The 22,688-nt window shown below is 46.1% G+C and overlaps 1 protein-coding gene across 6 annotated transcripts in view; it reads right to left on the bottom strand.

The window, feature by feature from the left end:
* LOC134928073 (beta-Ala-His dipeptidase-like) overlaps positions 1-22,688 on the bottom strand; it is a 100,900-nt gene that overhangs the window by 2,775 nt on the left and 75,437 nt on the right. For all 6 annotated transcript variants that reach the window (XM_063923356.1, XM_063923358.1, XM_063923353.1 and 3 more), the window contains 3 exons: positions 12,996-13,156; positions 7,821-7,985; positions 4,058-4,199 (listed from right to left, as the gene is read on the bottom strand). In XM_063923356.1, the coding sequence (XP_063779426.1) occupies positions 4,058-4,199; positions 7,821-7,985; positions 12,996-13,156 (468 nt within the window). The remainder of the gene's footprint in view (positions 1-4,057; positions 4,200-7,820; positions 7,986-12,995; positions 13,157-22,688) is intronic.

The raw sequence follows: 22,688 nt of genomic DNA on the forward strand, positions 1-22,688 counted from the left end.
AACTTTTTCATACTTTACGATCCACGTGGACTACAATTGGGAACGGTAACCTGTGCTGAGCATGGCGAGGCACCTTGCCCAAAGCGCGAGCCATGCGAGGGGACACGATGCACTAATTGGGGTCCCTGGTCACTCTACAAAGAAAACGACACCAAACCAAAATTTTAAAAACTCATGTCAACCTTTTTTCATGTCGACCTAATACATGTCGACCAAGAGTCCCTGTCCACCAAGAAACCATGTCGACCTACTTACTGTCGCCCAATAGTAATCAATCTAGATACTGTCGACCTTAGTCTAGTCTAACATACCACACCCCTCTGAACGAGACCCATAATTCATTCCGCCACAGTGAAACACATGTTTGGGTCCCTGTTTATTTGAGATGTGCGCAAATACTCAGGTGCTTTTGCGATCTTTTAAAATTGATAAAACCCTCTAACATCATGTCTTTTGGACCTGTCACATGGAGCCTTTACAGTATTATTAATATCTGGCCTGATTCATTAACAGATGCTATGGTGAGTGCACCAGCGATTGTACAATTTGGAGATGTGCGCAATTATTCCAAAATCCCAGAGGCCCTGAAAAGTACAGAGACGCAAACCAGATCCATTGCAAAGGTACAGCAACTGCGTACACCTCCCCAGCGCACACGTAGATCCTTCAATAATTGTCAGTTCTATGACATCAAAGGCCACACAGCATGGCAGCCTGAACAGACGCCAGAGTCACGCTGCTTGAGTACAGAGTTGTAGGTGCACCCAGGGACACGCTCCCAAAGTGGCTGTAACACGCCAGCCTTTTTGCCAACAGTCCCCTGTCAATGCCCACAGTGAAACTGTGCCTGACTGTCAATCACTCTATGTGAAGGTAAGAACTGCGAGCGGCATCGCTATTAGACATCGGTGCATGCACAGTGTGAGGCATATGCACGCGCAATTTACCAATAATCACCTAATTGCAAAAACATCAGCATAGCGTAAGTTATCTTTACTTTATGGGCATCATAATGAAGGTTTAGCGAATAGAATGTTATCTAGAAGACAAAACTGCCTGTCTGCTGATACTCTGTTTTGGGGATTTGAACACTAGGTCGATATTGTGTTCGATGTTTAAATCGAATGCTAGGAAATCAGGGGATCCTATATTCGTCTATGTAAAAGTACCAATGTTTTGCCAATATTCGATTTTGAACAGGATTCAGTTTTATATTCAATGTTACATTTAATTTTGCCTTTAGTTAATATCCAAATTACAAAATCAAATGAAAATCAAATGCAAAATCACCAAAAGCTCAAAACTGACTGCACACCTTAGTGTTAAACATAAGAGTTTCTACCACGCTCAGACATGTAGAATGTTGATTTGCAGAGTTTATTATAATTATTTTGACTATCAGTATTCTTAGGGGTATATGTACTAAATGGCGGGTTTTCAGAAACAGAGATGTTGCCCATAGCAACTAATCAGATTCTAGTTTTATCTTCTAGAAAGTGCTAGATAAACGATAGGTAGAATCTGATTAGATACAGCTTCACTTCTAAAAACCTGCACTTTGGTAAATATACTCCCTAGAGTTTACAGTGTGCGCCTGCATTTTTAGTTTTTCCTGCATAGTATCTTTTATAGATCGACAGCGGGCTCCATTCCAGCTCAATGGAATGTACCCGATAAGTGGCAGGATGTATCGTTTTGCGTATGTGATGCATAGGATGTATACCACAGAAATAAAAAATCGCTACTACAGAAGAAACTGGGGGGAACAAATCTTTAGAAAATTAATTTGTGGTTCTACTGTTAATAAATTTTAGTAATTAAATATTACCAAATGCAAAACCTTTCTTATTTGCGTGGCTAAATGTATTAACCTGGTTTTGCCTTGCAAATGACAGGTGTTTTAGAAAAATGGGCAAACGCGCAGAAAAGTCCTGCACCTCCGGAACTCGGAGGCTATTAAATTTAACCAATGGAGGCACAAATAATTATATTTGGTGGTATTTTTACTTTTAAAGATGTTTGTGAATGCTTTTCCAACCTATTCCCATTGATAAGTATTTCCTAGAAGTCATTGCATTATATATTTCAAGTTATGCGCTGTCATGGGAGAACCTTGGGGGTCATTCCGAGTTAATCACATGCAGCAACTTTTTGCTGCTTGTGCGATAAACTAGACGCCGCCTATGGGGGAGTGTATTTTAGCATAGCAAAGCTGCAATCGCTTGTGCAGCCCTGCTATGCTAAAAAAGTTTTGTGTAAAACAAGACTTACCCTGGCCCTCATTCCGAGTTGATTGCTAGCTGCCGTTGTTCGCTGCGTACAGATCATTTAAAAAAAATGGCAAAACTACACATGCGTATGAGCTGCAGTGCGCACGCACGGCGTACGGGTACAAAGAGCATCGTTGTTTTGCACTGCTTCTAGCGACGATTCCAGTCGCACAGCCGATCGCAAGGTGATTGACAGGAAGTGTGAGTTTATGGGTGTCAACTGACCGATTCTGGGAGTGTTTGGAAAAAGGCAGGCGTGTCCATGCGTTTGCAGGACGGGTATCTGACGTCAATTCTGGGACCTTCGTCGCAGCAATCATAGCACAGAATAAGTAACTACAGGGCTGGTGTTGTTTTGCACAAAATGTTTTTGTACCGCTCGGCTGCACAGGCATTCGCACCCTTGCAAAGCGAATATACACTCCCCCGTGGGCGGCGACTATGTATTTGCACGGCTGCTAAAAGTAGCTAGCGAGCGATCAACTCGGAATGAGGGCCCCTGTACGATCGATCCAGCGATGAAGGTCCCGGATTTGACGTCAGACGTCTGCCCTCCAAACGCCTGGACACACCTGCGTTCGGATCTCCACATCCGGAAAACGGTGAGTAAACGTCCCAGGACGCCTCCCCGCTGTCAATCTTCTTGTGATCGCGCTAGCGATCACTTTCTTCTTTATTCTGGCTGCTGCTGCCGGGCAACGGCGAGCGTGCGCAATTCAGCCACCGCACATGCGCAGTTCCGACCCGTTCGCACGCAGTGGTGCAAATGTGTCAGAATGGCCCCCCTTCTACAGAGCACAAGCTAAATGAATCCTTTATTATACTACAAACTGTATAAGCCATTAATCATTTACTTATTTTGAGTAATTACTTCAAATTGCTAAAAACGCTATAGTTTTGAGCAAAGTTTCATAGAAACTGAAGTAGAAGGTATAGCTATCCTGTTCAGTCATTGTATACCCAATGCTTTTACCCAAGTTATCCAGTGCTTTCTGATGGTACTCACCTGTGCAGGAATACCGAGATGGTTTAATAGGAGCTTTCTATGGAGTACCTGGACAAGGGACTCTGTAAGGGCATGGGAGCGCAGGGAAGGTGTAACCATACCCCCACATCATCCTGTGACCTTGGCCCATCGTGTTCGTAGCCCATGGCTGGACCTGTCACCTGACACTTGTGGCAAATGCCAGAAGGGCCTATGGCATGGTGGTCCGCTCCAGCCTGAAAGCCTGGCCGAGCAGCTCTGCCTCAAAGTGCTTTGCTTGGCTAACACTATGAGACTGTGCATCGTGCCCACACTGCATGACTTGCAGCATGCCAGTGTGAAATGACTTGTAGCATGCATGCCAGCTTGCCTGAAGTCTCAGTGCCTCTGCACCAGTACACAGTACCAGGACCAACTTTCCAGTATAATTTGACATTATTAAAAGTACTTCCAGAACCAGGAAAAAAAATCTTTAAAATAATTTGAGAAATTAATAAAATAATCATTTGTAGAGTTGTCCAGAATATGGAAGCTGCTCTAAATCTTCTATCAGCTTGTAATTACAGGCAAGTACAGGAAACTTATTTTCATAGAAAAAATGCACTGCTTTTACATGCAGAAATATTTGTGAATATTATTAATAGGCTCATGGAAGTTGAAGCTCATAAAACAGACAATTACAGATATGATAAGGTTTTGATAAAAACAAAGAGAAAAAAGTCCATCTTGAGCTTGTTCTTTAAGCTACAAAGCAGCACACTTATTACATGAAGCTATATACAGTAGTATAATGTATACAAACCTTTTCTTATAGAAATGGAAGCTGCTTCATACTGAGGATCATCAAGATTTGCCACCCAAGGCATTGCTCCAATTTCCAGCGATACTTTGAGTTTATTTGGGCTGTTTAATTTAGCAAACACATTTTCAAGATGGTTCTTTACCTAATAGAGAAATGGAACAGCCATGTTTTTTTATGCTAGAAGATGTGGCATATGCAGGTTTTAGTTAAACAAAAAAGAAAAGATGATATTACCCATAATTGTGTAAGATGGATGAAACATATGCTAGAATATTAAAAAAAAAAATAGAAACTATATTTTACGTGAGAAGCTATACTGGAGGGGCAGTAGATTGCACTTAATAGTATATTTTAATTGTGACTGTGTGCTCTCTTCTAGAATCTTCTCATGATGTATCCATGTTTTAAAGCAGGGTTGCACTCCAGCTGCTGTGGAACTACACATCCCAGCATTTTCTGCCACAGTTTTAGCATACCTATAAATAAAACTGTAACAGGATGTTCTGTATTGTGTAGCTCCAAAGCAGCTTGAGTAATACACATGCCTACCCTGTTCTAAAGTTTACATATACTAGTCACAGTAGTATTTATCTTCAAATTTTTCCTGCAAGTTGATGCCTAAACAAAGAAGTATATTCTGCAACAGAAGTCAAGCAGTCTTCCAGTGCTATCTAAAAAGTGCATTTGAGTAACACAACACTGTGTTTCAAAGGGAGTAAAGACAAGAAAAAATGGGCAACAGTTCAAAGCTAAAACTAGCAGCGGCTAAGCTGAATGATGATTATTATTTGTATAAATTTAAGGTTGAGATGCTGCTTCCCAGAGATGACGCGTGATATAAGGGGTAAGGGTTCTCATTGTGTAAGTTCAGCAAAGTAAGTGCATGCTTAGGAGTTAATAACCAAGAATGGTATAAGAAAGATAGAATGGCATGAGCTCTTGTAAATGATCAGCTAATTCACATAAAACATAAGATCACTGCAAAGGGGATGTGGGTTGCATTACAGAAACTGCTTGAAATATCCTATTCACGAAGCCGTTAAACTGTGGAAACTAACAAATGCGATTGGTAAAGGAAAGGCTAAGTAGGAGCACATAATGGAATGCTAGAGGCAGTAGTAGCAGCTGTAGCAACTTTGGTAAATGGTAGGGCATAATGTAAGCATGTGGTAGCCAAACGTCTCAACCTGACACATGGGGACCGTTTCGGAGTATCCCGCTTCTGCATAAGTGCATTTCCCATAGTCGTGCATGTTACTTTATGCTAATGCTAGTATAAAACCTTCCTTTGGAGTACTAGTGTGCGTCTGAATGCTTTAGGGCTGAGATGCCAACTTTGTGCATCTGCAGTCACAACCATCCCCATGCTAGGTGCAGAATATTCCTCAGAGTATGGACTACAACATAAGTGATTAAGCGTCTGAGTCTGCAACATGCCCACAACACTCCCATACATCACCCATGTGATAGATAATCTTTGTGCTTCTGTTTAGTCACCTTCCAGTCACTGCACATGAATGTACAAAACTTTACAGAGTCAGTTGGCTGAATTCGTTAGCCCCATACAATGCAGTGATTAACACAGTAGAAACGATGCCTGAATTGGATCACTAGACTTTGTGAAACACAGGCTTAAGGGAGTACACACGGAGAGATCCGCGCTTACTTTCTAAGTAATCTAACTAGATTGCTTAGAAGCTAAGCACAGATCTCTCTGTGGATATTCCCCACAGCGATAGGGCCGTGCATACAGGCACAATCTAGCAGGTTGTTCATTTCATCGCTGGGTGAAATGAGTGGTCCCGCCACCCTCTCTCAACTCACATTGCGCTGTGTGCTGAGCGAGGGAGAGATGTATGCTGAGCGAGGGAAAGATCTGTTCTAGATTGCTCAGCACACATCTCTCCCCGTGTGTACGGGGCTTTATAGATAATGTAGAAAGGAACTCATATAGGACACCGGAATTACCCTTAAAGCGTAGATATAATTTCACCCAATAAGGAAACAAAAGCTTGTGTTCGATGAAAGAATCAGGTACAAACAATTGCTTAATATTGAAAGCAGAGCAACAGAGAACAGTTCCAAAAAAGTCCAAGTACAAATGTAAAACCACACTCACCAACCAATTAAAAAATATGCATCAAAATGACATGAACAATTTTGAAGATGGAAGTAGAATCACCTCTGAAAGTATGCACTGAAAGTATGCAAAGCACTCCAAAATCTGTCTGTACCAGTAAAGAACAGGCTGTATTTACCAAGGTTGGTGTACTTTTGTCTGTAAAGCGCATAGTGGTAAAAGGACTCGCCATCATTATTTCAAATGGAAGATAGCTAAGTTATTTGCATAACAGATATACTTAAAGTGGAAAAATAAGAGTTCCAGAATCAGTGAGCAGAGAGATTTGTTACTAGCTGAATAGTCCCTTCAGTCATTAGCCAGGCAGGTATAATCTCAGTGTGGTCATAGCTGATGGTTAGTAGATGCTGGACGTAAGAAAATCATCTACCAATCCTGGTCCAGGAAGTGGCCCAAGGGCGTCTGATATTTGGAGTGCTTAATGCATTTTGTTGTATGGAAATATTACCGCAACTTCCTCAGAAACATGTATGTATTATTGTTTATTCTGTCTATATTTTTTATTTATATTATTGATACATTTTCAATTAAACAGTTCCCAAATAATCAAGGTGTATTATATATTTTTTTTTATTGACTTTTGGTATTTAACATTTGTTAGTCCAGAGCATGTGCCTCTGAGGTGACTCTACAGACTGCAGGGTGCCATATCAAGCACTACGCAATCCAATACAAGTGCCACCAGGGCAGCGATTATAGCATGACAAATCCTTCTGTGCAACCAGTATAGAATTAGAGGCGCAGCTAGGCGGGGGTGCCACGGGTGACAGAAGAAGTGGATGCCAAAGATACAGCTGTAGTAGCTGGGATCCCGAAGGGCAGTCAGCATTTTGTTATGCCCTCCTAGGGGCCGTGCTTTGCAGCAATAGACTGCAGAGCTCCTCCCTCTCATCACTGACAGCAGCAGCCTTGGCAGAACTTCCTGCTTCCCGAATCCTCCTGTGTGGCTGCAATAGGAGGAACTAATGAAATCTCCTACAGGCAAGTTATGTAATTTATGAGACTGAAGGAGGTAATTAGGGATTTATTCTATATGAATATAATTATTGATGGGGCTAATTAATAATTGGGATTATGTAGGTAATTATTGTAAAGGGGCTAATTACTTTGGTGTTTGTTATGATGATGCTAAAGTAGTTTTTGAGAAGGGGTTAAATACTGAAGAGGTAATTATACTGTAAGGCAATCAAAAATGTTCTCTGCATTGTAAACTGGTCACTCTACTCTGTACTATAAGGCAGTCACTGATGCTCTCTGTATTATATGGCGGTCATTGTGATGTTCTCTGCATTATAGGGGGTCATAGAGGTAAAGGATAACTACTATCTACTAGGGAAGGAGGGGTGGCACAGAGCTGAGTCTTTGCCTTAGGTGACACAAAGCCCACACCTGGGTAGAATCCCCTTGTAGCTGCTAAACCCCCTACGCTAACAAATGCAGACTCCTTATATAGGAACATAACAATAGGTTAGGTTTGGCTGCATTAATTTATTCTGTTATTGAAGTTGTTAATAACATTCTCACATTTTACCGCTGTGTGCCCTCTAGTGGTATGAAAGACTCAATGATCACCCCTCAGGGTGTTATTTGTACAGATGAGTAAAATAGTTTTGAATCACGTACCAACTTTTCCACAACAGGAATCTGCATATTTGGAGCCTGTCGAATTGAGAATTTTCCAATAACTTTTGATGGGATGACAGTTTTGGACCCAGTTCCAGAGAATGCTCCTTCTATTCCATGGATAGAAAGGCAGGGATATCGCCACAAATGCTGAAGGATTTCTTCCTGTGCGAGAAGCAATATACTGTATCATTAGTCATATAATCTCTTGTGTAATGCACATCCTTGCAACGGCGTGAACAGCGCATGCAGGGCACGATGAATCACCTATTAGGTGCTGTGGTTGGCGGAGTGGTGGGTGCGGCTGAGACGCGGATGGGGGAAGGGGTCTGGGGGTGCCGAAGGGTGGGGGAGGGGTCGTTGCCGGGGTGCCGCTGGTGGGGGAGGGTGTCCGGAGGTGCTATGGTTTGGGGAGGGGCGGATGGGGAGGGGTGCGCAGATGGGAGAGGGGGTCTGGAGGTGCTGCGGGTGGGAGGGAGTGGGGATCGCAAATGGGGGTGGGGTTCTGGAGGCCCAGCGGGTGGGGGAGGGGCTGCCGTGGGTGGGGGAGGGCAGGTGCGAGAGTGCCGCGGGTGGTGGAGCGGCGGGTGTGGGGGTGCCGCAGGTGGGGTAGGGGGTCCGTTGATGCCGCGGGTCGGGGAGCGGCAGGTGTGGGGGTGCAGCAGATTGGGGAGGGGGTCCGAGGGTGCAGCATGTGGGGGAGGGGCCGGTGCGGTGGTACCGCGGGTGGGGGAGGGGCGCTGTATATACACATCATACCATTCACACATGATACCCTGTACACATACCCCATGCACACACTATACACAATACACCACACACACACACACGCACAATCTGCTGGAGCAGCAGCAGCGGCGGCGCTGTAGTGACCCGGATGCTCGCTCCCTCTCACCTGCTGCTGCTGTCCGGGTAATGGCGGCGGCAGCTCGGAGTCGGGGTTGCGCCTGGGCAGTAGCAGCAGGTGACAGACGGAAGCGCTTTGGACAGTGACATGCGCAGGGTGCGCCCCCAGCGGCTGACAGACTCGGGAGAGGGGATCCAGGGATCCTCGGTGGCCGCAGCAGCGGCGGGAGGCAGCATCATCCTCCGCCTCATCCTCCTCATGGCATCCTGTGACCGGGTCAGCCGCCCTCCTAACCCCAGCACAGGAGCCGGGAACCGCGGAGAGGACGACGCATCCGGCCGGGAAGATGGCGGAGAGGTAACATCAGCATTATATATATATATATATATATGTGTGTGTATGTGTGTATAGTGTCCTCCTATATATGTGTGTATGCAGTGCCATATTTGGGCAGATCTATGACTCTGACCAGCGTTAGGAAATTAGTCAGTCACACACTGCTCAAAAAAATAAAGGGAACACTTAAACCACACATCCTAGATCTGAATGAATGAAATATTCTTATTAAATACTTTGTTCTTTACATAGTTGAATGTGCTGACAACAAAATCACACAAAAATTATCAATGGAAATAAAATTTATTAACCCATGGAGGTCTGGATTTGGAGTCACACTCAAAATTAAAGTGGAAAAACACACTACAGGCTGATCCAACTTTGATGTAATGTCCTTAAAACAAGTCAAAATGAGGCTCAGTAGTGTGTGTGGCCTCCACGTGCCTGTATGACCTCCCTACAATGCCTGGGCATGCTCCTGATGAGGTGGCGGATGGTCTCCTGAGGGATCTCCTCCCAGACCTGGACTAAAGCATCCGCCAACTCCTGGACAGTCTGTGCAACGTGGCGTTGGTGGATGGAGCGAGACATGATGTCCCAGATGTGCTCAATTGGATTCAGGTCTGGGGAACGGGCGGGCCAGTCCATAGCATCAATGCCTTCGTCTTGCAGGAACTGCTGACACACTCCAGCCACATGAGGTCTAACATTGTCTTGCATTAGGAGGAACCCAGGGCCAACCGCACCAGCATATGGTCTCACAAGGGGTCTGAGGATCTCATCTCGGTAACTAATGGCAGTCAGGCTACCTCAGGCGAGCACATGGAGGGCTGTGCGGCCCCCCAAAGAAATTCCACCCCACACCATTACTGACCCACTGCCAAACCGGTCATGCTGGAGGATGTTGCAGGCAGAACGTTCTCCTTGGCATCTCCAGACTCTGTCACGTCTGTCACATGTGCTCAGTGAGAACCTGCTTTCATCTGTGAAGAGCACAGGGCGCCAGTGGCGAATTTGCCAATCTTGGTGTTCTCTGGCAAATGCCAAACGTCCTGCATGGTGTTGGGCTGTAAGCACAACCCCCACCTGTGGACGTCGGGCCCTCATACCACCCTCATGGAGTCTGTTTCTGATCGTTTGAGTAGACACATGCACATTTGTGGCTTGCTGGAGGTCATTTTGCAGGGCTCTGGCAGTGCTCCTCCTGTTCCTCCTTGCACAAAGGCGGAGGTAGCGGTCCTGCTGCTGGGTTGTTGCCCTCCTACGGCCTCCTCCACGTCTCCTGATGTACTGGCCTGTCTCCTGGTAGCGCCTCCATGCTCTGGACACTACGCTGACAGACACAGCAAACCTTCTTGCCACAGCTCGCATTGGTGTGCCATCCTGGATGAGCTGCACTACCTGAGCCACTTGTGTGGGTTGTAGACTCCGTCTCATGCTACCACTAGAGTGAAAGCACCGCCAGCTTTCAAAAGTGACCAAAACATCAGCCAGAAAGCATAGGAGCTGAGAAGTGGTCTGTGGTCACCACCTGCAGAACAACTCCTTTATTGGGGGTGTCTTGCTAATTGCCTATAATTTCCACCTGTTGTCTATTCCATTTACACAACAGCATGTGAAATTGATTGTCAATGAGTGTTGCTTCCTAAGTGGACAGTTTGATTTCACAGAAGTGTGATTGACTTGGAGTTACATTGTGTTGTTTAAGTGTTCCCTTTATTTTTAGGAGCAGTGTATATAGGAGATTATTCGACAGTGCTTTAAACATTTGTTAAGTGCAAACTTATGTTTCCAAACAACCGCCATGATTTTATTCTATGCAGAAAAAGCAATTGTCAGGTTACTAAAGACAACGGTTCTTAGCACAAAAAAAAGATTATAAAAGAGCAGTTCCAACAACTATTCACCCTGCAAACATTAGCAGCATATGCAGCAAGCAGAAAGCGATCCATGGTTTTGCATTTGTTATATTATAGCAGTCCTGGAAGATTTTTTGCACATTGAAGTAACAATTTGGTTAGTCAGCTTTATGCAATCAGCTCGATGTAGCATAATGACTTTAGTAATTTACAAGGTTAGAATGTAGTAATCTGAGTGATTTTACTAAAGGGGGGTACACACGGAGATCCGTGTTTAAAATCTAAGCAATCTGACTAGATTGCTTAGATTTTATGCACGGATCTGTTGTGTGTATGCCCCCCAGCGATAGCGATGCGCGGCGCTATCGCCGGTGCTAGATTGAGCCCCCCCCTCGCTCAGCACATTGTGCTGTGCTGAGCAGGGGAGAGATGTGTGCTGAGCGGTCTGTGTTAAGATTGCTCAGCACACATCTCTCCCGTCAGTACTGGCCTTAACACAGAGGCAGCCGTTCAGCCAATTGATTTCATAAGGCTGACAGGCTTCATCAGAAGCAGCATCATACTACTTCTGAGGAAGCCGCTGATGCCAACAGTAGGTGGGGAAATACTGTAAGTGAACACATAACATCTGCTATAACATAAGTTTGTACTAAACAATTGTTTTAAGCATTGTCCAACAATTGAAAATATACTGTATATTCTATTGTGGCATCTTTTTTATGTTTTTGGGGTTAAGCGTGCTACAGATTCATATGTTGCTTGTATATTAATACCAGCCTGTGTATGCGTATTGCACATTGTTTTATTTAAAATGTTTTTTTGTTTTTTTTAAATCACCTGTTCCTATGCGCTGATCTACTTATATCTCTGTGGCTGTATTTGATTGTAAGGGCTGAGTATCATTGTGTAGCAGCAGCAGGGAAAACAGGTATATAAATACTGTAGGTACTTTTTTGATCAAGCGCAAAGTCATTTGGTTCTACAGTGTGACATACTGTATAGATGCAAAGTAGTAGTAAAAGGCTGTTTAATAGACAGTTAAGGGCTACCTCTGTCCACAGATATTTATGATAAAGTGCCATTCCATAGACAAATTAGCTGTTGTCTATTAGCACGTTCTTCTCACCTATTCATAATGATGAAGAGGATATAATACATTTTATTTATTCATGGAAGCTTCACCAATACATTTTTTTTCAGCTGCAAATGTGCTCAATATCTTGTATTATTCAGTGTATTGTGTTAGTTGGTGACTCATTTCAGTTCCCAGGAGACTTGTGAATTGGGTAATGTAATCAAACACTGCATACAAATACTTTAATTGTGTAAAGCTGGGTACACACCTAAAGGTTTATCAGTCTAATCTGCTGGTGGGAACAAAATTCTGGTAATGTACAGCATGGGAGTAAATGGGAGTAAATGACAATCCACCTTTTCCTCACAAACACTGGAAAACAGATGATGATCATTCAGGCAAATTGGTTAAATCCGTTTGATTTAACAAATTTAAGCAAACAATCTTTTTCTCTGTTTTCGATTCACAAAGAGTCCTCCCATCCATCCCAGTGTCCCCCACCATCTCACTGACCCCCATCACAGTCTCTCCCACACTGCCAGCCCAGTGTCTCCCCCATTCCCTCCCCAATCAGCCCACTGCACCCATCTAAGTGCTCCCCACAGCAAGATCCCCCCCCCCCAGCCAGACCAGTCAAAGTGTCCTCCCCTGATTCAGCCCAATGTGTACCCCCTTCTCCAACTGAGTGTTCAAACCTCCCACCCCTATCTCACTGCCCCCCTTCCCATCCAGCCCAGGGCCCCCTAAATTGCAATGCCCCCTTTCCATCCAGTCCAGTCCAGTGCTCCCTATATATATCACCCACTGCCTCTCCCTGTCACCCACTGCCTTTTACCATCTACCTGGCTATACTCACTGCCTCTCCCGGTCACTCTCTGTCACCCACTGCCTGTGATCCTCTCACCCACTGCCTGTCACCATTGCGGAGCACGGGGGGGCCCTTTCAAAATGTTGCTATAGGGCCCAAAAAGTTTGAGAACCCCTGGTAAAGGAGATTATTAATGAAATTGCTGATGCTGAGAAGGTAAATATGGGATACTTATGGAGATGTTTTTCACCTTTGTGTTGTACAAAAACGTGTTCACTTCTGTGTTGTTTTTATGTTCCTCCATATCAAATTCTATGCTTTCATACAGTTTTTTCTCTTCTTCGGTTACTGGGGCAACATCATCGTAAATTCCAGGGATGAGAATGTGACCAGTAGTATCCACAAGGCTGGCTATGGATGGAATGCAACAAAAAGGTTACAGATTTAGTATTATGAGCACCTTATGCTGGATGTTATGAAACTACAAGAAGACACTCTCAGTGTAATATTTCTCTAGAGACACAAAATAACAGAAAATAAGAATTTACTTACCGATAATTCTATTTCTCGTAGTCCGTAGTGGATGCTGGGAACTCCGTAAGGACCATGGGGAATAGCGGCTCCGCAGGAGTCTGGGCACATCTAAAGAAAGCTTTAGGATCACCTGGTGTGCACTGGCTCCTCCCCCTATGACCCTCCTCCAAGCCTCAGTTAGGATACTGTGCCCGGACGAGCGTACACAATAAGGAAGGATTTTGAATCCCGGGTAAGACTCATACCAGCCACACCAATCACACTGTACAACTTGTGATCTGAACCCAGTTAACAGCATGATAATAGAGGAGCCTCTAGAAAAGATGGCTCACTACAGCAATAACCCGAATTTTTTGGTAACAATAATTATGTACCAGTATTGCAGACAATCCGCACTTGGGATGGGCGCCCAGCATCCACTACGGACTACGAGAAATAGAATTATCGGTAAGTAAATTCTTATTTTCTCTGACGTCCTAGTGGATGCTGGGAACTCCGTAAGGACCATGGGGATTATACCAAAGCTCCCAAAACGGGCGGGAGAGTGCGGATGACTCTGCAGCACCCAATGAGAGAACTCCCGGTCCTCCTCAGCCAGGGTATCAAATTTGTAGAATTTTACAAACGTATTTGCTCCTGACCAAGTAACTGCTCGGCAAAGTTGTAAAGCCGAGACCCCTTGGCAGCTGCCCAAGATGAGCCCACCTTCCTTGTGGAGTGGGCATTTACAGATTTTTTTTTTTTTTTTTTTTGGCTGTGGCAGGCCTGCCACAGAATGTGCAAGCTGAATTGTACTACAAATCCAACGAGCAATAGTCTGCTTAGAAGCAGGAGCACCCAGCTAGTTGGGTGCATACAGGATAAACAGCGAGTCAGATTTCCTGACTCCAGCCATCCTGGAAACATATATTTTCCGGGTCCTGACAACGTCTAGCAACTTGGAGTCCTCCAAGTCCCTAGTAGCCGCAGGCACCACAATAGGTTTGGTTCAGGTGAACGCTGAAACCACCTTAGGGAGAAACTGAGGACGAGTCCTCAATTCCGCCCTGTCCGAATGGAAACTCAGATAAGGGCTTTTACAGGATAAAGCCACCAATTCTGACACGCGCCTGGCCCAGGCCAGAGCCAACAGCATGACCACTTTTTCTGTGAGATATTTTAACTCCACAGATTTAAGTGGGTCAAACCAATGTGACTTTTGGAACCCAAAAACCACCTTGAGATCCCAAAGTGCCACTGAAGGCACAAAAGGAGTCTGTATATGCAGTACCCCTTTAACAAACGTCTGAACTTCAGGGACTGAAGCTAGTTCTTTTTTTTTTTTGGAAGAAAATCGACAGAGCCGAAATTTGAACCTTAATGGACCCCAATTTCAGGCCCATAGATACTCCTGTTTGCAGGAAATGTAGGAATCGACCCAGTTGAATTTCCTCCGTCGAGCCTTACTGGCCTCGCACCACGCAACATATTTTCGCCAAATGCGGTGATAATGTTTTGTGGTTACATCCTTCCCGGCCTTGATCAGGATAGGGATGACTTCATCCGGAATGCCTTTTTCCTTCAGGATCCGGCGTTCAACCGCCATGCCGTCAACGCAGCCGCGGCAAGTCTTGGAACAGACAAGGTCCCCGCTGAAGCAGGTCCCTTCTTAGAGGTAGAGGCCACGGATCCTCCGTGAGCATCTCTTGAAGTTCCGGTTACCAAGTCCTTCTTGGCCAATCCGGAGCCACTAATATAGTGCTTACTCCTCTCCATCTTATCAATCTCAGTACCTTGGGTATGAGAGTCAGAGGAGGGAACCCATACACTGATTGGTACACCCACGGTGTTACCAGAGCATCTACAGCTATTGCCTGAGGGTCCCTTGACCTGGCGCAATACCTGTCGAGTTTTTCCCAACGGTTTATAATCATGTGGAAGACTTCTGGGTGAAGTCCCTACTCTCCCGGGTGGAGGTCGTGCTGAGGAAATCTGCTTCCCAGTTGTCCACTCCCGGAATGAAAACTGCTGACAGTGCTATCACATGGTTTTTCGCCCAGCGAAGAATCCTTGCAGCTTCTGCCATTGCCCTCCTGCTTCTTGTGGCACCCTGTCTGTTTACGTGGGTGACTGCCGTAATGTTGTCCGACTGGATCAACACCGGCTGACCTTGAAGCAGAGGTCTTGCTAAGCTTAGAGCATTGTAAATGGCCCTTAGCTTCAGGATATTTATGTGAAGTGATGTCTCCAGGCTTGACCATAAGCCCTGGATATTCCTTCCCTGTGTGACTGCTCCCCAGCCTCGCAGGCTGGCATCCGTGGTCACCAGGACCCAGTCCTGAATGCCGAATCTGCGGCCCTCTAGAAGATGAGCACTCTGCAACCACCACAGGAGGGATACCCTTGTCCCTGGTGACAGGGTTATCCGCTGATGCATCTGAAGATGCGACCCGGACCATTTGTCCAGTAGGTTCCACTGGAAAGTCTTGCGTGGAATCTGCCGAATGGGATTGTTTCATAGGAAGCCACCATTTTTACCCAGAACCCTTGTGCATTGATGCACTGAGACTTGGTTTGGTTTTAGGAGGTTCCTGACTAGCTCGGATAACTCCCTGGCTTTTTCCTCCAGGAGAAACACCTTCTTTCTGGACTGTGTCCAGGATCATCCCTAGGAACAGAAGACAAGTCGTCGGAACCAGCTGCGAATCTGGAATATTGAGAATCCAATCGTGCTGCCGCAACACTACCTGAGATAGTGCTACACCGATCTCCAACTGTTCCCTGGATCTTACCCTTATCAGGGAATCGTCCAAGTAAAGGATAACTAAAATTCCCTTCCTTCAAAGGAATATCATCATTTCGGTCATTACTTCAGTAAAGACCCGGGGTGCCGTGGACCCTCCCTACGGCAGCGTCTGAACTGATAGTGACAGTTCTGTACCATAACCTGAGATACCCTTGGTGAGAAGGGTAAATTTTGACATGAAGGTAAGCATCCTTGATGTCCCGAGACATCATGTAGTCCCCTTCTTCCAGGTTTGCAATCACTGCTCTGAGTGACTCAATTTTGAATTTGAACCTCTGTATGTAAGTGTTCAAAGATTTTAGATTTTAAAATCGGTCTCACCGAGCCGTCTGGCTTCGGTACCACAATAGTGTGGAATAATACCCCGTTCCCTGTTGCAGGAGGGGTACCTTAATTATCACCTGCTGGGAATACAGCTTGTGAATGGCTTCCAAAACTGCCTCCCTGTCAGCGGGAGACGTCGGTAAAACAGACTTTTGGAAACGGCGAGGGGAATACGTCTCGAATTCCAATTTGTACCCCTGAAATATTACCTGAAGGATCCAGGGGTCTACTTGCGAGTGAGCCCACTGCGCACTGAAATTCACTGAGAACGGGCCCCCACCGTGCCTGAACTTGTAAAGCCCTAGCGTCATACTGAGGGCTTGGCAGAGGCGGAAAAGGGTTTCTGTTCCTGGGAACTGGCTGATCTCTGCAGCCATTTTCCTCTCCCTCTGTCACGAGCAGAAAAGAGGAACCCTTTTGTCCGCTTGCCAACCAGGACTGCGCCTGATAATACGGCGTCTTATTTTGAGAGGCGACCTAGGGTACATCCCCTTTTTTAAGGCAATACTTCCAAATGCCGTTTGGAATCCCTGACCACTTTACTGGTAGAATACAACGCACTTATACTTGATGCCAGTCGGCAAATATTCCGCTGTGCATCATGCATATATAGAAATGCATCTTTTAATTGCTCTATAGGCAATAATATACTGTCCTTATCTAGGATATCAATATTTCCAGTCAGGGAATCCGACCACGCCAACCCAGCACTGCACATCCAGGCTGAGGCGATTGCTGGTCGCAGTATAACACTAGTATGTGTGTAAATACATTTTAGGATACCCTCCTGCTTTTTATCAGCAGGATCCTTAAGGGCGGCCATCTCAAGAGAGGGTAGAGCCCTTGTTCTTACAAGCGTGTGAGCGCCTTATCCCCTGTAGGGGGTGTTTCCCAACGCACCCTAACCTCTGGCGGGAAAAGGTATACTGCCAATAACTTTTTAGAATTATCAATTGTTATCGGGGGGAAACCCACGCATCATCACACACCTCATTTTATTTTTCAGATTCAGGAAAACTACAGGAAGTTTTTCCTCACCAAACATAATACCCCTTTTTTTTTGGTGGTATTCATATTATCAGAAAAGTGTAAACATTTTCCATTGCATCAATCATGCAATGAGTGGCCCTATTGGAAATCACGGTTGTCTCTTCACCGTCGACACAGGAGTCAGTATCCGTGTCGGCGTCTGTATCTGAGGTAACGGGCGCTTTAGAGCCCCTGTATGAGACGTCTGGACATGCACAAGCTGAGTAGCCGGCTGTCTCATGTCAACCACTGTCTTTTATACAAAGCTGACACTGTCACGCAATTTCAACAGTACATCCACTCAGGTGTCGACCCCCTAGGGGGTGACAACACTATTACAGACACTCTACTCCGTCTCCACATCATTTTTCTCCTCATACATGTCGACACAAACGTACCGACACACAGCACACACACAGGGAATGCTCTGATAGAGGACAGGACCCACTAGCCCTTTGGGGAGACAGAGGGAGAGTTTGCCAGCACACACCAGAGCGCTATATATATATACAGGGATAACCTTATATAAGTGTTTTTCCCTTTATAGCTGCTGTATTGTTTATACTGCGCCTAATTTGTGCCCCCCTCTCTTTTTTAACCCCTTTCTGTAGTGTAGTGACTGCAGGGGAGAGCCAGGGAGCTTCCCTCCAACTGAGCTGTGAGGGAAAATGGCGCCAGTGTGCTGAGGAGATAGGCTCCGCCCCTTTCTCGGCGTCCTTATCATCCGTTTTTCTGTATGTTTTGGCAGGGGTTAAATGCATCCATATAGCCCAGGAGTTATATGTGATGCATTTATTTTAGCCATATAAGGTTTTTATCGATTTATTGCGTCTCAGGGCGCTGCCCCCCCAGCGCCCTGCACCCTCAGTGACCGGAGTGTGAAGTGTGCTGAGAGCAATGGCGCACAGCTGCGGTGCTGTGCGCTACCTTATCTGAAGACAGGATCGTCTTCTGCCGCCGATTTCACCGGACCTCTTCGCTCTTCTGGCTCTGTAAGGGGGCCGGCGGCGCGGCTCCGGGACCCATCCAGGCTGAACCTGTGATCGTCCCTCTGGAGCTAATGTCCAGTAGCCTAAGAAACCCGATCCACTCTGCACGCATGTCAGTGCCAGCCTTCACCCCCCCCCCCCCCCCCCCCGTAGAAGTGCAAAGGCATCGCACAGCGGCGATGCCTGTGCACTTCAGGAGTAGCTCCCGACCAGCGCAGCTTTAGCGTGCTGGCCGGGAGCTACTAGTCGCTCCCCGGCCTGCAGCGGCTGCGTGTGATGTCACGCAGTCGCCGCGGCCCACGCCCCTTAAACGGCAGCTTAACGCAGCCATCCAGCCCCCTCCTGCCCAGCGGCGATCGCTAGGCAACGAAGGCTGGCATGCGCGGCGCAGTTCCGACCCAATCGCTGCGAGAAACTGTACTGAAGACACATCCAATGCATTCACGTTGCTATCTAGCACTAAGAACCATGGTGGTCATTCAGAGTTGATCGCAGCCAGCAACTTTTTGCTGCTGCGGCGATCAACTATTCCACGCCTATGAGGGAATGTGTTTTTTAGCATAGTATGGCTGCGATCGCTTGGGCATCGCCCTGCTAAGCTAAAAAAATTTCAAGCAGAACAAGACCAGCCGTGTACCTACTTACCCTGTGCGATGGATCCAACGATGATGGGCCCGGCTTTGACGTCACACCTCCGCCCTCGGTTCTGCTGGACACGCCTGCGTTATACTCACCACTCCCCGAAAACGTCGCCAAACGCTCCGGATCCGCCCAGCCACACCTCCTTCCTGTCAATCTTCTTAGCAGTCGGCTCTGCGACTGCTTCCTTTGTAAGTCGCGACATAACGCGACCCCTGTCGCCGGGCAACGTTGCGCACGCGCATTCCGCACCCGTTCGCACAGCAGCGATAAACCGCTGCGTGCGAACGGGGCGGAAAGACCCCCCCCCCCCATATGTGTTCTTGTAGCATGACTTGCAGTTGATAGCTTCCGTTTTACTCATATACGAAACAAAAAACAAAATAGAAAAACACTAATGGTGCTAGTTATACAGACCACAGCACTCTATCACAGACGTCACAGAATCCTGCTAATTCCTCTAAACAGAAATATAAATCTAATCAATAATAAAAGTTAAGTGAGGATCATCTGTAAGTTAGCTACATATTACAAAAATATCTGTGATGTTATATACATAAATAATAGTCTCCACTTATCTACTGGCACTTCACCTTTATTCTTTCTGTATTACAGACATTCAAAATCATTCTCATTTCATTCTTATTCTGAGGGAACTATTAGTCAGTTCGGCTGACCTAAAACTAAGAGATGCAAACAAATTTAGCTAAACCCAAAAGTTCGAAAGACAATGTAAGGCTCTCCACGAGTGACTCCATCTACCAGAAGGGTAAAAGAGGAGGGGCCCGTGTGTAGTTTCCATGCAGGCCCCCTCCTCTCTCAACAGCGCAGGTCCCCAGCAGGGCTGTCTTAATAGCTTTGTAGGCCCTGGGCAAAGCAAAGCACTGAGGTCCCTACCCACCCATTCACAGGAATTATCATGGGGCCCTGGGCAGTTGCAAAGTGTGCCTGTATCTGTTAAGATGGTCCTGGTCCCCAGTAGACACTGACACAGTCTATTGTACATACAGTATGCCACTCTCCAGAAAAAATGGTGTGACATTTTCCAGATGAATTCAGTACTATGAATGTGCAGCTCTTTGGGAAAATGGAGGTTGCACTGATTCCACTGTGATTTCTGCGGCACAGGCAGCAGAGAGCATAAGGGGCCCATGTGCACCACACCCTGCAACCATTATAGGTGCATTCATGCCATCTCCATTTTACAAAATTAGGTTCCAAAGCAGGTTTTGGTCAAATTTGAGATATCACTAATTCCTTAACAATTTGATGACTTCTGTATTCAATATTCTGAACATTTTCCCTGAGAATCACTAAGTACATAGAGCTTTATAGAAGAGGAGGTTGCCTTTGTTCATTGGCAGGCCAATCAGCAGTCCTGTATCAATCTTTCGTATTGCATCGCTGTGTTGTTATATTTAATACAGAAAGTAATCTGCAAAATAATTTAAATCATTCCTAGATCAATATTATGTTTACACATGCACAGTTAGTGATGGCAGTAAAATGACAAATACACGGTTAGTGATGGCAGTAAAATTACATATACACGGTTAGTGATGGCAGTAAAAAGGATTTTGGTACTTACCGATAAATCCATTTCTCTGAATCCTCTGGGGACACTGGAGTCCTATACAGTAGGGGTGTGAAGCCTTGAACCGGAGGTGTGGCACAATCTAAAATTAGCATTGTCTGCACAGCCGGCTCCTCCCCCTTCACAATTCTCCTCCCTCAGTTTGAAAAATTTGACTGAGAGAATAGGACATGACACTATAGCACATGGCGAGGAACCGAACCGTACAACATATCAAACAGCGGCCAAGAACTCTTAACCGAAGAAGTAACGCTGTTTGTACGAACTGTTTAAAACAAGAACTTTGAACACAGCAGGTTGACAGCACCGAGGCGGGCGTCCAGTGTCCCCTAGAGGATTCAGAGAAATGGATTTATCGGTAAGTACCAAAATCCTCTTTTCTCTTTCATCCACTAGTGGACACTGGAGTCCTATACAGTAGGGGACGTCCCAAAGTTATCCCCCAGGGAGGGAGTGCTGTCGGTGGCCTGCAAAACTAAACGTCCGAACTTAGATTCTCCGGACGCAAAAGTATCAAACTTGTAAAATTTTGCGAACGTGTGGGCTGAAGACCACGTCGCCGCTCTGCAAAGTTGAGTAGTGGAAGCACCCCTGGCAGCCGCCCACGAGGCACCCACTGATCGGGTAGTATGAGCACCCGTCTGAACCGGAACCTGTTTGCCACAGGAAATATAAGCTTGCCAAATGGCAAGTCTAATCCATCTAGACAAAGTCTGCTTAGATGCCGGCCAACCCTTCTTTGGCCCATCATAAAGAACAAACAAATGGTCCGACTTTCTGAAAGACGACGTAACCTGTACGTATACCCGTAAAGCTCAGACAACATCCAATGACACGTCCTCATCTGTGAGACCCTGGAAAGATGGGACCACTATTGGCTGGTTTACGTGAAACCCCGAAACCAGGAAGGAAGTCTGCTCTTGTACGGAGTTCCGCCCTATCCTCATGAAAAACTAAGAAAGGACTCTTACAGGATAAGGCTCCCAACTCAGAAACCCCCCTAGCCGAAGCCAAGGCAAGTAATAACGTGACCTTCCAAGAGAGATATTTCAGGTCTGTTCTTGTCAACGGCTCAAAAGTCGGTGACTTCAAATATTCTAACACCAAATTTAAGTCCCAGGGTGCCGTGGGAGGACGAAAAGGGGGTTGAATCCTCAGAACCCCCTGTAAAAAGGTTTGAATCTCTGGCAAGGATGCTAGCCGCTGTTGAAAAAGGATGGAGAGAGCCGAAATCTGAACCTTCAGAGAGCCCAGTCTGAGCCCTCCCTCTAGACCGGCCTGAAGGAAAAGTAGAAGTCGAGATAAATGGAAGTTCGTTGAATTCCATCCCCGTACCTGACACCAAGCCATGTACCGTCTCCAAATCCTGTAGTAGTGCCTGGATGTGACCGGCTTCCTAGCGGCAATCATTGTAGGAATGGCCGTTCGTGGAATCCCTCTGTTTCTTAAGATCCGGGTTTCAATAGCCACGCCGTCAAACGCAGCCTGTTCAGGTCGGGGTGTAGGAATGGTCCCTGAGATAGCAGGTCCTCTCTCTGAGGTAACCTCCAAGGATCTTCCACAAGTAACCCCCGCAGGTCGGAGTACCAACTCCTGCGGGCCAATCTGGTGCGATTAGAATGGCCCACACTCATTCCCGCTTTACCCTTTTCAGAACCCTGGGTATGAGTGGGAATGGTGGAAATATGTAAACCCTCTTGTAACACCAATGAAGTGTTAATGCGTCCACTCCTTCTGCTGCTGGATCTAGAGTCCTTGACACATATCTGGGCAGCTGATGGTTTTGTCGAGATGCCATTAGGTCCACCTGAGGCAGACCCCATCTTCTCACAATCATGTTGAAAATCCGTGGATGAAGGCACCACTCTCCCGGATGCATGTCCTGGCGACTGAGGTAATCTGCTTCCCAGTTCTCCACACCTGGAATGAACACTGCCGAGAGAATGATGTCTCGTCTTTCTGCCCACAACAAGATCTTTGTGGCTTCCTTTAACGCCATCCTGCTCTTTGTTCCTCCTTGACGGTTTATGTAAGCCGTCGTCGTGACAT

This window comes from Pseudophryne corroboree, chromosome 5 (assembly GCF_028390025.1).
Source record: "Pseudophryne corroboree isolate aPseCor3 chromosome 5, aPseCor3.hap2, whole genome shotgun sequence".
NCBI lineage: Eukaryota > Metazoa > Chordata > Amphibia > Anura > Myobatrachidae > Pseudophryne > Pseudophryne corroboree.